Below are 13,188 nucleotides of genomic sequence, written 5' to 3'. Positions count from 1 at the left end.
CACAGTTATCCATAACATCAAATACTTTGAACACAGACGCTTCAGAATCATTACTTGGTGGAAGAAGAGGCGAGAGCATTTGGCAAAAAAAATAATAGCACAAAGGTCACCATTATTTTCACCTGAGTAACACAGTAAGACCACAGCTTTCACCTTTCTGTTAGTTCAGTTATTTTTTTTCTTCAGCCAGTGTGAAGAAAAAACATCACCGTTTTTACAGCACAGCATGAAGACAGGAGGGAACGGGGGCAGAAGAGGAGTCGGGAGGGACTCAGGAATGATCCTGCCTATCAGAGAGCATAGATAGAGCGAAGACAAGGAGTGAAGGAGAGGGGGAGGGGGGGGACTGGGCAGGTGCCTCCGCTCGGACACTCTCTATGATGATGTTGAAGACCCGGGACAGAGGACTGAACCAGAGCGTAAAGGTCATATTGGGCGGAGAGCAGAGAGGCAAGAGAGACAGAGTAGTAGAGACAGAGAGTGAAGGATGTTGGGTATACCCAAGAGTACTTACACTGCACCTGGAGGATCTGGTCACTTAGATTGGCCTTGATGTGGTTCTCACTATATGTAGGCAGTACCAACCCTAGACTGAGGTGAAAAGATCCAAAAAAACAGGAACATTTAATCCAAGATTATGTTAAAAGCCACAAATACACAGAATACACATGTGCTTTACTACACGCCCAGTTTGCTTTTCCTTATTTTCTGTTCTCAAAAAAATCAAGTCTGTGCATATGCAAGAAATACTGACATAGGAGTTTTAAGGCTGATACAAGTATTTGGTGATTTAAAGTTCCAATATTCTGATATGTTGGCCGATATTTTTCTTTTAAGACACACAAAATTTACAAAAAAAATCCTTTTACCTGCATCTAGTTATTTAACGATCAGCATTTATAGCTAATATTGATGATAATATCGGCCTGCCAATAAATTGATAAGGCTCTAATGCTCAAACAGACAGCTCTTTGTATTGTCAAATACACAACTCTAGGTTTCAGTAAAACAGCGCCATCTGCTGTGTTCAACCCTTCTGTTAGAGAGGGGTAGCCAATCGAAAGAAAGGAGCGGAAAGAGCTCAAATGACTTGTTTCAGACAGTGGATGGGGCTGTTAAAGGTAAATAAGGATTATTTGGAACTTTGAGTCATCCAAAGCTACTTTGGTGTAGTCCATGATTAAAAATATAGAGTTGGAAACCGGCATCACAATCAAATTCACATATTGGCTGGAAACTGTGAATTTGCTGTATTTCTTCTTGAGTTAAAGTGAGGCAGCTAATGGGAGTTTTGACACTATAGACTGTTGGCAATGATAACAATTACCATTAAAACTGTGGCCAACCTTCTTTAGGGAAAATCACTAGTTTAGCTGATGAAGATCCACTATATTCACCAGCCACTTGCTTTCTTTGTTTATAGTTTATTTGAATTCCCCTTAATCTATAAAAAAGATGGAACAGTCCTTCCTGGGCTCCACATAAATAATAATTACATTATAATATAAAATCTCACATAATCAATTAAGATAATAAAATCCAAGACATAAAAAAGAAAAACAATAAATAAAGAACAATTAAACTAATAATAATCATATCGCCAAGTGTTCCTGCATTGTATGAAATGCTAATGAAACAAGAAATACAGGAAGCATTTGTCTGCTGAGTGGCTCTGAGCAGTTTGTGTACAATCAGTTCATCAAAGCTTTTTCTCTGGGAAACAGCTGCCATCTGAAGCTACAAATGACGCAGGTAAACGCAGTAAGAGTGACCCTAAACAATAAAGATGGAAAAAATAGAAAACACCTCAGAGAGCCTGATTTTTATCCAATACTAGTGAGGCCACTGTGAAAGTACGTCACTTTTACCCTGCAATACATCATCATTAAGACATAATAGGTCATAAATTGTACAAACAGTCATCGCCGAAAGCAGAATTTAAACGGGACAGAGATGTCCCATTTCTTGATCTTTGTTGCCACGCAAGCCTAAAATAGAAGTCTTCACAGATATAATAGGAAGAGATTAAAACTCAAACAGAAAAAAAATTCTATGAGCCTTGAACTGCACAATGTGGGATACACTACTGTGCAGAGCTTTGGATGTCGGGTTATTTGAGTTTCACACAGATTCTTAAATACACTGGAATATCCATTTGAGTTGGATATTAATAGGACTGTGCAGCAAAAGCCTCATATGCACTCTGCCAGGACTAGGCACGCAGCCAGCAGACGTAATAAAAAACACAAATCAGGCATTTGTAGGACTACCGAATGTCATAAACTGTAATTTGCAGAGTGTTGCCTCGAGGAAATGTCATTATGATACAACTTCAAATGTTCAACCGAGTTTTGAGATGAGTAAACTAAGCAGTTAATTTACGCTACTCCTCAGAAATGTTAGCAAAGATAGAAAAAGAAGTGGCTTTTTAATTTTTAGTCAAATTCATTAGCGAGCCGCCATTAATTCAGGGAAGCTACTGTTCACAAACATTCATAGGCAGAAGCTGTCAAGCAGATATCTGAGACTTGTGACTCAACACTCAACAATTTAAAGTGTAAAATCTGGACTTCACTCACAGGTTCAAGTTGTGCCATCTTTTTCTCTGACGGTCAGGTGATGCATGTTTGCATTTCCAACCTACCTGTAATCTGTACCCTCCACAGGGGTCCACGTGTACGTCCGCACGGCCTCGTCGATGTACCTCTGTTGGCAACCACAAAAAGGTAACCTTCACACCTCCTCCCATAATCGGAGAGTAACAACAGACACTAAACATACCGAGCGCTTCAAATTCATTACAACACCATTCAGTAAGGTGCTACTTTGGATCATGATTGAGTTTCATATATTGATGACTTGCCTCATCAACTGATTTAATGAGCGTCTTGATTTTCCTTTGCCCTGATTTGCCATCAATCATCTGTCGGCGGATCTGAAAGGCAAGCGAAACACAGAGGCTGTGGCGTGAGTGTTCATAATGAAAGACAAAAATGGTTGAAAACAAGTGACAGTTAAAAGGTTAAATGTAACACAAATTGCATGAAACACAGGTGGTTACAGTCATGATATTGCACGGGAATAGTTCTGCACCTCCTCTTTGTTGCTGTCTTGCAGTTCTGCATCCAAAAAGTCCAGAGTGACGGGCTCCCTGAAGTTAATGATCTGCACAGAGAGAGAAAGCAGTGGAAGATGGAGGAGGAGGGTGAACGTCAGTCAGCAGGAATAATGTCCAAAATTTTACATTGACAACTCTTTAGATGCACAGAAGTGTTAATAACTGGGTCTACCTTAGGCCGAAGGTTGGGATGCAGCAGTACATAACCATTTGGATCGATGGCAAAGGTGTAGCCATTAGCTCCAAGCTGCACAGCACAAAAGGGAATGGTGAAATTCAAAAACCACACATATCTGAAAGTAACACAAGAGACATCTTCAGCGACATGCTCACTCTGTATGTAGGTGTCTTCTTTTTGATTTCGTTGATTGCAATGTCTACTCCCATGACTCCAAGGATGAGCTGGTTCTGTATGCAGAAGACATAAAGCAATTATAAGCATTTTATCCACAGCCCCTGCTAGTATCAGAGAATCACACGGGGCTGGTAGCTGTGCCATGAGCGTGCTAAGAACATCTCTATGCCATCTCTGACTTATCACTTTGTGCGCAATCTGATTAGCACATATTTTCACAGTCTATCTTAAACTGAGTCGGTTTGCTGCTTTAAGCCTTTGTGATAAGCTCAGAGTAAATACTTTGGTCATGGATACTGAAAGCTTGATGCATCTATGGATGTTAGCAGATAGTACAGATGAGTTGCTGTGATGTCTGTCGTCACCTCAGGGGGGAGGTGTTGCATAGAAGAGCAGCTGGGTGGACACCGTTACAAATGATTGATGATGGTCAACAACAAGAAATAAAACCTCAAATCCTTCTGCTCCTCCAACTTGTGTCTGTTTTTAGAAACTTTACAGCCCTACCTGCCTGGATAGATGTCAAAAAAACAACCCAAAAACATTATATTTACTAAATAATAATGATAAAGTGCAAAAGCACAGCTATTTAAAGGCCACATCCTATGTTGCAGTGTTGCTTTTACCTGAGAGCTTGCAGTATCAGCAGTGAGGTTGAAGACCGGCATTGTGCCGGTGATGACAAGGCCCAAACCCTAATAAAACACAGTAGAAATCGAATTAATTGTATCCTTAAAGCACATGCCCAGATATAGATGACAACAAAAATATGAAGAACACTGTTTACCAGGGGCAAACGCAAGAGGTGGCCAGATGGGTGACTAATCCCACCATAAACCAAGGTATGGACACCCCACATAAACGACGTCATAGCCCCCTTTTTTCTGTTTGTTTTGCAAAATTCCATTTCTTTCTCACTGTTGTTGCCACATGAATTCTTTTAACAGCAAACTCATGTTTTCAGGAACATGAGTCCTGAGTTCCAACATATCTCGAACGCACCGTGTTTCTACATACCAGTCATGCCCAAATTAGTAAATGATAAGACCTCCCACCCCCAACAGGTTGCGGCAGATGGCTGGTCTTCCCAGAGAAAACTTCTGTCAGAGGTTTCTTCCTGTGAAAAACTGGACTTTTTCTTTCCCCCTGTCGCCAAGTGCTTGCTCATAGCTGGTTAAATGCTGTGATTTAATGCTATATAAATAAAACTACCGGTACAGTGAAATGGAATTGAATTGAATAAAAGTGACCTGACGATTTACAGCGATTTGCAAAAAATAAACCACTTTATATGCCAGCCAATGAAAGTGCCCCCTGCTTTAAAAATAGTATGACTTCACCACTGCTTTGTACTGTCAGTGTATCAACTCCTAGCCTATACGTGCACAGGATATGCTTATAAATTCATTATGATTATAAATTCTTGCTTACCAGTGCATCCTGGTAGACGTTTGTCCACTGCACCTGCTTGGCTTTAGTCCCGGCGAGCACCATCGGACGGCCCAGGACATCCAGGTACTCCTGCACCAGCAAAACCACAAATGCTAGTATGACTGCCTACAGTATTCACACATAATCAAACAGCCATTTATAGTGCGTGTCATGTACTGCCATTAAAGCAGACAACTTGAAGAGCCTTCCGACGTTCATCTGTCATAAAACTACAAGACCCTGACCGGCCTCGTCTCTATCACCACATAAAGCAGCGGGCCACCAGCAGCAGCCGCGTCCCGGTCCTGCCGAGCCATAAAGCCTCCAGTCCTGAGCCGCTCAAGGCCGTTTTTCATCATTGTGAAGGAGCTATTAAAAACACATTAAGGGTGTCAATGGCACGACGTGCAACCACGCCATTTTCCCAGAGGCTTTCCTGTCAATGCTAGGAATGTGATAGCGTCCCACAGCAATTGTGAGTAGAGGTGAGGGGTTAAGTCTACTAGTAATACATCATATTCATTATTTTCTTTTTGCCGTCTGAAGCCACCTCAAACAAAAACTGGGATGTCTTTTTTGAAAACAACTGATTGATCTGTGTCTGTTAGGAGATGCTTAACTGGTTAAAAAGTCACCTTATGACATAGGAAAGAAATGGATGCCAGAAATATAATCTCACAGAGACCAGAAGAAGAAGGCAAAACTGTTGTATAATTAAAACTAACTGTATACTTCTGCCATAATAGCTTCTTTTTTCCTGAGTATCCTACTCAGCAGTCAGTGAGCCATAAAGTCATGTATCACCACAATATAATTAAGTGTAACAGGATCAGCAAAAAACAAACAAAAAAACCCAGCAGGTCATCTGGGTTAAATGTTAATTTAACAGTTTGCACATAACGACAAATTTCCATCCATTCAGCAGCGAAAGGGGAAATGATATTGCAAATGTCTGACCCCTGACACCATCTACCCTTGAAACACAAAAGGCGTGACCTGTATAAGCACGCAGCTACTTCAGTATCGTGCTTTTGACCATTTGTTTTCCAGCGTCTGAACAGTAAGGTGCTGACAAGCGTAACCTATTCTATTATTAGCTCAATAAAAGTCCGGTTTAATGCGCCACAGGGAGATATTCCATCAGGACAGTGACAGCCAGACCTCTTCACGGGATAAAGAGGGGGAATTTTCTGCCCGGCTACAACAATCTGGGAAACATAAAAAGTCAGCAACTGGAGATATCTGGTCCCCCCCCACACAGAACATCCAAACTAATGCCTGCACTGTTATTGTTGCTCCACTGAGATCCCATACAAAGAAGCCAGGATATATAAGTCAAAGTATTTCCAACTATTCATTCATAAAAGTATGACTCAGGATGGTGAGTATAATAATAATTTTTTGCCTTCTGTAGTCCATCTGCTATTTGAATAGTACCATCATATTTAAGCAAGACTACGCGATGAGTGTGTGATACTGAAGGGCAGACGGTGGTTAAATAACATCTGGCCCCAGTGTGTCTTCTGGGCCTGCACAGAAAGCTGTAGTCACCCACCTTCAGAAAACCTATTAGAGTAAGTGGCGGTTCTCAGAATATAAATATGCCAGAGTTAATGGAACAGCTGACAGTCTATTCTAGGGCCTGATCACTCACCAGGACTGGGGGTGGGTGGGAAGCGGAGCATAGGGGAGGAGGGGTTTGGAGCAACTCCCCCACCACCAAACAATGGAGTCAATTTCTCCAGCTAGAATGAGGTTATCCCGAGGGCCTCTCGAAGCCCAAAGTGCCTTAAGCAAATGTGTATGTGTGCGTGCATGGGGTGGGCAGGGGACGTCTGCGGGCCTTCTACTTTACTTAGCGTTCAGGTATGTTCTCATGGAAAGACCACATTTGTTATCGGTACATCTAAACTCGTGTCACTTCCAATTTATTGCCATCCAGCTGGGCTTTCTTCTGTTCCTCAGGAACTCTTGAAAGCAAAGCTACAGTGTAATTATCATCAAAGCCAGCATGGCAGAAAAGTAAACTAAGTTCTTCATTTAAAATATCCTTTTGTGGGCTTTTGAGTCCATAAAAGGATTTGGAGAGTCAGTAGCAGAATTATATAATTAACCTACAAAATAATCAGGTGAAGTTCTGAGAGAAAATATGCATCTAAATTAAAGTAAAGCTAAAGTACAGATCTTTCTGGAAATCTGTATGTATAAACATTTGCATCCCTTTGCTGTGGCAGATTGTCCTCTTTTGGCAAATTTCTGTACAGGTGGATCAGCAAAAGCCATTTGATCAAATTTACGAATCAAATTTTAGGGTAGGATATCTTACAAGGAGCTAGATTGGTTCCTTTCATCTGGTAGGATGTTTTTAAGCAACGTTCGGAATTTGCACAGCTTTTTATCTGCCAAATAAACATCTGCTGCTTTAAGCAACTTAAACTCAACAGGCGTGTGACCAGCCACACACGCTAAGGCTAGTGGTCAAATTATAATTATAGGATAAGAATGACTTTCATTGTTAACGTTTTAGTAGCATTTTTCTTCTAACATCAGAAACAGGCTTTCACATTACTGTTTTCTTCTTCTTTCATTTGCTTCCTTTAGAGGACACCACAGCAGATCATCTGCCTCCTTCTTACCCTCTTCCTGACATCCTCTACTGTTGCACCAACCCTCTTCATTCACTACATCCAGGAATTTTCCATGATATTCCTTCAAATTATTACACAAAGATCTTTTGTGCTCCTATTGTCAAAGATGGTGAAGAATCAACAGCCTGTAGAAGTGGTGCCATTACTAACTTTTAATTTTAAAAGTAGTATTCCCAACACCATTTTGCAGCTAATACAAACTCTTTATATCTTACCTGAGTGTTGATTCTGATGGCTCCAATAGATGGAATTTCAAAGTAGTAACCTGAAGATTAAGAGGAGAGAATTAATGCACTATCTCCACGCCAAGCTTGCATCCAGTCTGCTTCATGGAGCAGCTCGTGTCATACATATATTTTCAAAAATTAAACAGTCACAGTGTGCAGTAAAGTGATCCATTAAAGATTGGAGTCTAATCTCTTCATGTCATGAGGCACACTTAATAACACCATCTTCAGCTGATGATGTTGGGCACTGCAGGCATGGAGGAGCCTGTAGCCACTGACCCTTTCAGACTTGTGGCTGCGTTGCAGGATGTAAATGTGGTGGCTCATTGGGAATGCTGAGCCCAAGGCTCTGCTTCTGCTGATTAGGAATGGAGGAGAATGCCCGACTGGGTCAATAACCACGCTGCTCCCCAAGTTATTAAAGCCATGAATGTTTATACAAAGAGCTGCGAAATAGAGGCAGCATCCCCAGAATGTTAAAAGGTGGAGATAACTTTCATTATTTTGATACATTATGCGCTTTTTTTACTCGCCTGGTCTGCGTTGAAATTTGTCTCCTGTGTCTCATTCATTAGCGCACGTGCTCATCCGTACACATCTCTGCACCCTTGGACTGAGGTTCACATGTTCACACATGCAGGGCACAGCTATTTGTTACTGCTCTGTTAATAACAGCCATTGTCCAAGTGATTTCTGACTGTGTGCCAGGGAAGTGGTTATGGAGCAAAGCACGGCAAGAGGTGAAAAAAGGAAAATGTGTGCAGTGACCAAAATGTAAATCTCCGCTCTGCGCTGCAGGTTTAGTGAAGATTTTCAGTTACGGGCTTTATCAATCATTTATTTTCTTCAACTATAATTCAGTTTTCCTCAAACTCCTTCTTCACATTTAGGAAGTAATTTGGGTCTCTGTTAAACAAATACAGTGCTTGGTGATAACACACTTTTTTATTCCCCTGCCATAAAAAATAACATGTAACATGTAAATAACATGTAAATGTTTTAGAAATGTGTCAAAAACTTATTTAAAATGAAAAAAAACCCCACTGAATTCACTGAACTGAGTTTGTGTTTTTACACACAAATTTGAGCTGGTATATTGGAGTGGTCAGAAATTACTCAAGCACTCAAACTAATTTTTCTGTTCAGGAATCTGAGTAAATAACTGCATCTTAGTAAAAAATAAATAGTGTGCTTTTCTATTCATTTATTTTAATATTATTATTATTATGCTTTTTTAAATGGTGAATTTCAAAAATCATGTATTTCAACAATAATTCAACAATAATTCGATTTTAACACGTGCTTGTGCATAATGGGGAATTAACAATCACAGAAAAATACAAAAATGATTTTGTTAAATACCAGTAATGTAAATTTAGGGCAGCTGCGACATTTAAAACCTTATGTTTAGTCATGGTCTAATACATTTTTTAAGTACTGGAGTCTAAAGAAATCATATACACTGATTACCAAATACATATCAAGCCTTTCTATTAAAAATAACTTTGTGCTTTCTATAAAAAACAAAAAAACAAATCATTGATGTAAACTTAAACACGGCGTGGCCAAAAACATCCACACTAATATTACACTAGAAAACTTTTAGCTTTGATCCTTTTTGATAAATATATGCAGTGTCACAACATTTATTTTTGTCTATAGCTCTTGTATTGATGATGCGAGAGTCAGACCACCACGTAAAGTCTTCCCCAGCACATTTAAGGTCTGAACTTTGGTGGCCAATCCATGGGTGAAATTATGTCTCTGTCCCACTTTGACCCTGATGAATCCTGGTTTTGTTCTCCTGGAATATATCCATCAGGGAAGAAAAAGAATCCACTGATGACAAAAACCTGGTTATTCATTATAGTCGTGTAGTTTTGCGATCACAATCATTCGAGACATTTTTCCAGCCGTCCTCAAGGATGATGGTTCACAGTATCTTTCCAGATTTCAATATTTCACTGAACAGTTCTTAACCCAGTTTTGTAGTTTCAGTAATGCCCTTAGATGTTTTCTTTGCTGATAATGTGAAGCTTCCAAAATGGAGTAACATCTTTCATATGTGCCTTCCAACATATTTAAGTAATGAGAAGTTACTCACTGCATCAGTTCGGGTCTAAACAACCCAAACTGTTGCCAGCCCAAACATATTAACCACCGTAGTAATTATCCAATGGAAGGCTCATCTTCTCCTCCTGTTTTCTTAGTTAAATCGAGGTGGTGACTTCTTTTGGGCCTGATAGTTTTTACTGTGGCGCGTAAAGAAGAATGCATTCTCCTGCTCAGAACAGAATGAACAGCTTTCTGATGACATCCAGTTTCTTTAACGCTTTTACTGAGACAAAGTATTTAAACTGAAGTTTACCCAGTAAACCCGTGCAACTAATTTCATGGTGTAATTGATTTTACTTCTCTTGGTGGTGGGCATTATGATTTGTGGAATATTGTACTTCTAACTTTGGATTAAATTCAACACTTTTGTGGGAGTATTAGGATCACCCACGCGGCATGTGACGTTTGCTGTTTGTATCCTCGACTTCACCTGTTTTTTGGAGATAACTTTCTTTTCTGTTTTGGATTTTGTTACACTGTGTGAGAGCATGCCGAAATGGTCCCATTGTCCTCAGAGTCACAGAGAGGTTGCTTTCTTCTTAGAACGGGATTGCAGCTCAAGTGAGGCAACAGCTAGCATCTTCAAGTGCCCTAGTTGTGCATGTTTGTGCTTGTTGGTGTGCATTAATGTGGTTTGTCGAATGTGTGTGTGTGTGTGTGTCATGGGTGAAGGGTTAGGGCCTGGAAGTGTCAGGGAGCTAGCTCTGCTGGAGTGAGATACCAAAGAGCAATAAGTACTGAAGATACGAGAGGACAGCTCCATTGAGGCTTGTGTGTCAACACTATTGTCTTATGCCAGCATAGACTTTAGTAGCATGGTAATCACTACAGTCATGAACAGAGGAGAGCTTGTTGGCACAGAGGCATAATCCTGGACTTTCCCCAGCCTGACAGGGAGATGGCATGGTAATCATCCTGCTACCAGACTCCTCCTGCTAATTAATAACAACTTCTGGGGAGATACTTCTGAAGCACTTGGCTTCACTGGCAATAAGCTAATCGGCACACAACTAAAGGCCACATAAAGGAGCAGTTTCAGATAAATCACAACACTGAGAAACAAAATTAAACAAACCACAACAGGCCAAAAGAGAAGTGTGTTAAAAACATAAGCGTGAGCTCGACAACAACAGCAAACTAGGCTGGAGACAAATGAGCTAAGTCAAGATGAGATGCATGAAGACAAAGTAGCTCACAGGAAGACCAGCTGAGTCATGTGGGCTGTCAGACTGAGGGTCAGAGGCAGAGCTGCCTGTTTGCTGGGTTATTTCAGGGCTGCTGATCTCAGCATCATATGCCAGAAGACATTATTTTAAAGCAGCTCAACAACAGATGGAAGGCAGTGTCTTAATACCTTTCTCTTTCTGAAAGCTTTAAACCTGTTTTATTTCAGAGCACAGTGAGCATCACCGATGGGTGTGGTTGGGTTCGGACGTGAAGTCACACTGTCCTGGTGGACACCTTTTTATCACTGCTGCAAGGCAACAGGTTAAATCAACAGGGTCTAAAAAATAAAAGTGACAACGTGTGATTACAAAGTTGCACTGTCATACTGAACTTATAGTTTCCTGGGGCAATGCTCTAGCTCTTAGTATTTTTGGATTGTTTCAAGTATTTCCCATCAAAACAGTGACGCATTAACTTTAATTCCAATTCTGGGGAAACAATGTTGTTGGAGGGAGTCAAATCTACCAAGATGCTACTAGTTCTGGTAAAAAAAAACCTCCAGATTTTCAATCTGCTGGGTTTTCAGCTCCTGTGAGCTGAGTTTTTGTTTCCTCAGACGTCAGTGGATGTTACAGCAGAACTCTGTGTTGACAGTCTGACCCAGCAGGAAAAGTTCAAGGTGCACAACCCCGTGAAGCACTCGGGATTGGATACTGCGACCGATTTAGCTGAAAACGGCCTTTTTATAAATGTCACCTCCTCTACATCTCTGGGCTATAGCAAGAGATCCAGCTCCCTTCAGCAATGACGATCCTTGCCTAAATTGGCTCAGTTTGATGTAAAAGGTGGAAGTTTGGACTTTCTGCAATATCAATTTATTAAGCACTGGTGGTCAGAAAGGGACCCTTAAGGTGCTATCTAAAAATATCAGGCTTGGTTTTTGATTACTATGGGTGAAGTAGCCAAATTTTGTGATTGTGTATACACAATGTATAACAAAACTGACGAAGGTCTGGGACAACATTGATAACGTTAATCTCATTAATTAAACCAATTATTCTTAAAAAAACTGAATATTTACTTGACTAATTCATCTTTTAACTAATTAAGGAACAACAACACAAGTCAGTGCACCCATGCTTAAATATTTTCTGCATGATATCAGTCTGGCACAAATCTGTGAAGAGATGTTCTGCCATTATTCACAGATGTTTCTTTTCAGATCCTCTTTGCTGCAGGGGTTGCACTTTAAGTTCTCCAGATGTGGGTGTTCTGTTGGATTCACGTCAGAAGACATACTTGGCTAAGTCATAGTTCACTTTTCTTGAAAAAAACAAACAAAAAATGTGTGATTGTTTGTGTCTTTTGCCAAGCTTCTTGACACTATGAGCCCACTCTTTATTCTGCGTTTGAGTGAGCTCACTTTGCAAACGCCACCTCCTCTAAACCTCTGGCATTACTGCAAACCCATATCAACATGCTCCCACCTCCATGTTTCAAGGTCAGACCTATGCAGTCGCTCTGGCATTCATTGCCAGGTCCACACCAAACACTGAAATCCAGACAAATGGCTTTTTGCTTCATCTGAATAAAGAATGTGTTGCTTGTACTCATCAGGCTTTCTTTTGTAAGGTGTAATTGCGCAATTTTGTGCCCTTTCATAAGGAAAAGTCCTTTGCTTAGTGATTTGAGGACTGCCACAGCAGAGCCTTACGAAAATCTGTTGTTCCAATTTAAGGTTGTAAAAATTGCTAATTGTACACCAACGCACTCCTGAGGTCAGCCGACAAGCTTTCAGGGGTTTACATCTTCAGGCAGTTTGTATTTCATTATCCCAGGACAAAAGAGGGAAAGAAAGAAAGCCGTGTGGAGTTTTCTTTTAAAATCTTGTGAAATCCAAAAACTGTGAACAGCATGTGTAATAATTTTTGTAACAGAAGTCACAGATAAACAGACTTTTGGTGCAATGGTACTTGTAAAGCACTTTCCACTCTATAGCACTCAAAGCCTTTTTACTATAAGCCTTATTCACCCAGTCATACAAGTGCCTTTTTCTATGCCTAAGTGCTTTAAACTTAATATTCACACGCTCACACTCTGATGGGTGTATCGGGGAAAATCAGGATT

At 40.4% G+C, this 13,188-nt stretch overlaps 1 protein-coding gene across 3 annotated transcripts in view; it reads right to left on the bottom strand.

Moving 5' to 3' along the window:
* The window catches only part of cacna2d2a (calcium channel, voltage-dependent, alpha 2/delta subunit 2a), a 178,272-nt gene that overhangs the window by 16,381 nt on the left and 148,703 nt on the right, over positions 1-13,188 (bottom strand). For all 3 annotated transcript variants that reach the window (XM_084928802.1, XM_084928803.1, XM_084928804.1), the window contains 9 exons: positions 7,768-7,817; positions 4,905-4,994; positions 4,100-4,168; positions 3,452-3,526; positions 3,291-3,365; positions 3,094-3,165; positions 2,864-2,935; positions 2,645-2,706; positions 515-591 (listed from right to left, as the gene is read on the bottom strand). In XM_084928802.1, coding sequence (XP_084784928.1) covers positions 515-591; positions 2,645-2,706; positions 2,864-2,935; positions 3,094-3,165; positions 3,291-3,365; positions 3,452-3,526; positions 4,100-4,168; positions 4,905-4,994; positions 7,768-7,817 — 642 coding nt within the window. The remainder of the gene's footprint in view (positions 1-514; positions 592-2,644; positions 2,707-2,863; positions 2,936-3,093; positions 3,166-3,290; positions 3,366-3,451; positions 3,527-4,099; positions 4,169-4,904; positions 4,995-7,767; positions 7,818-13,188) is intronic.

Source organism: Perissodus microlepis, chromosome 5 (genome assembly GCF_051167445.1).
Source record: "Perissodus microlepis isolate ML-2025 ecotype Zambia chromosome 5, ASM5116744v1, whole genome shotgun sequence".
NCBI classification, from domain to species: Eukaryota; Metazoa; Chordata; class Actinopteri; order Cichliformes; family Cichlidae; genus Perissodus; species Perissodus microlepis.
The sequence above is the reverse complement of the archived record's forward strand: the minus strand, read 5'-3'. Positions and strand labels throughout refer to the sequence as shown.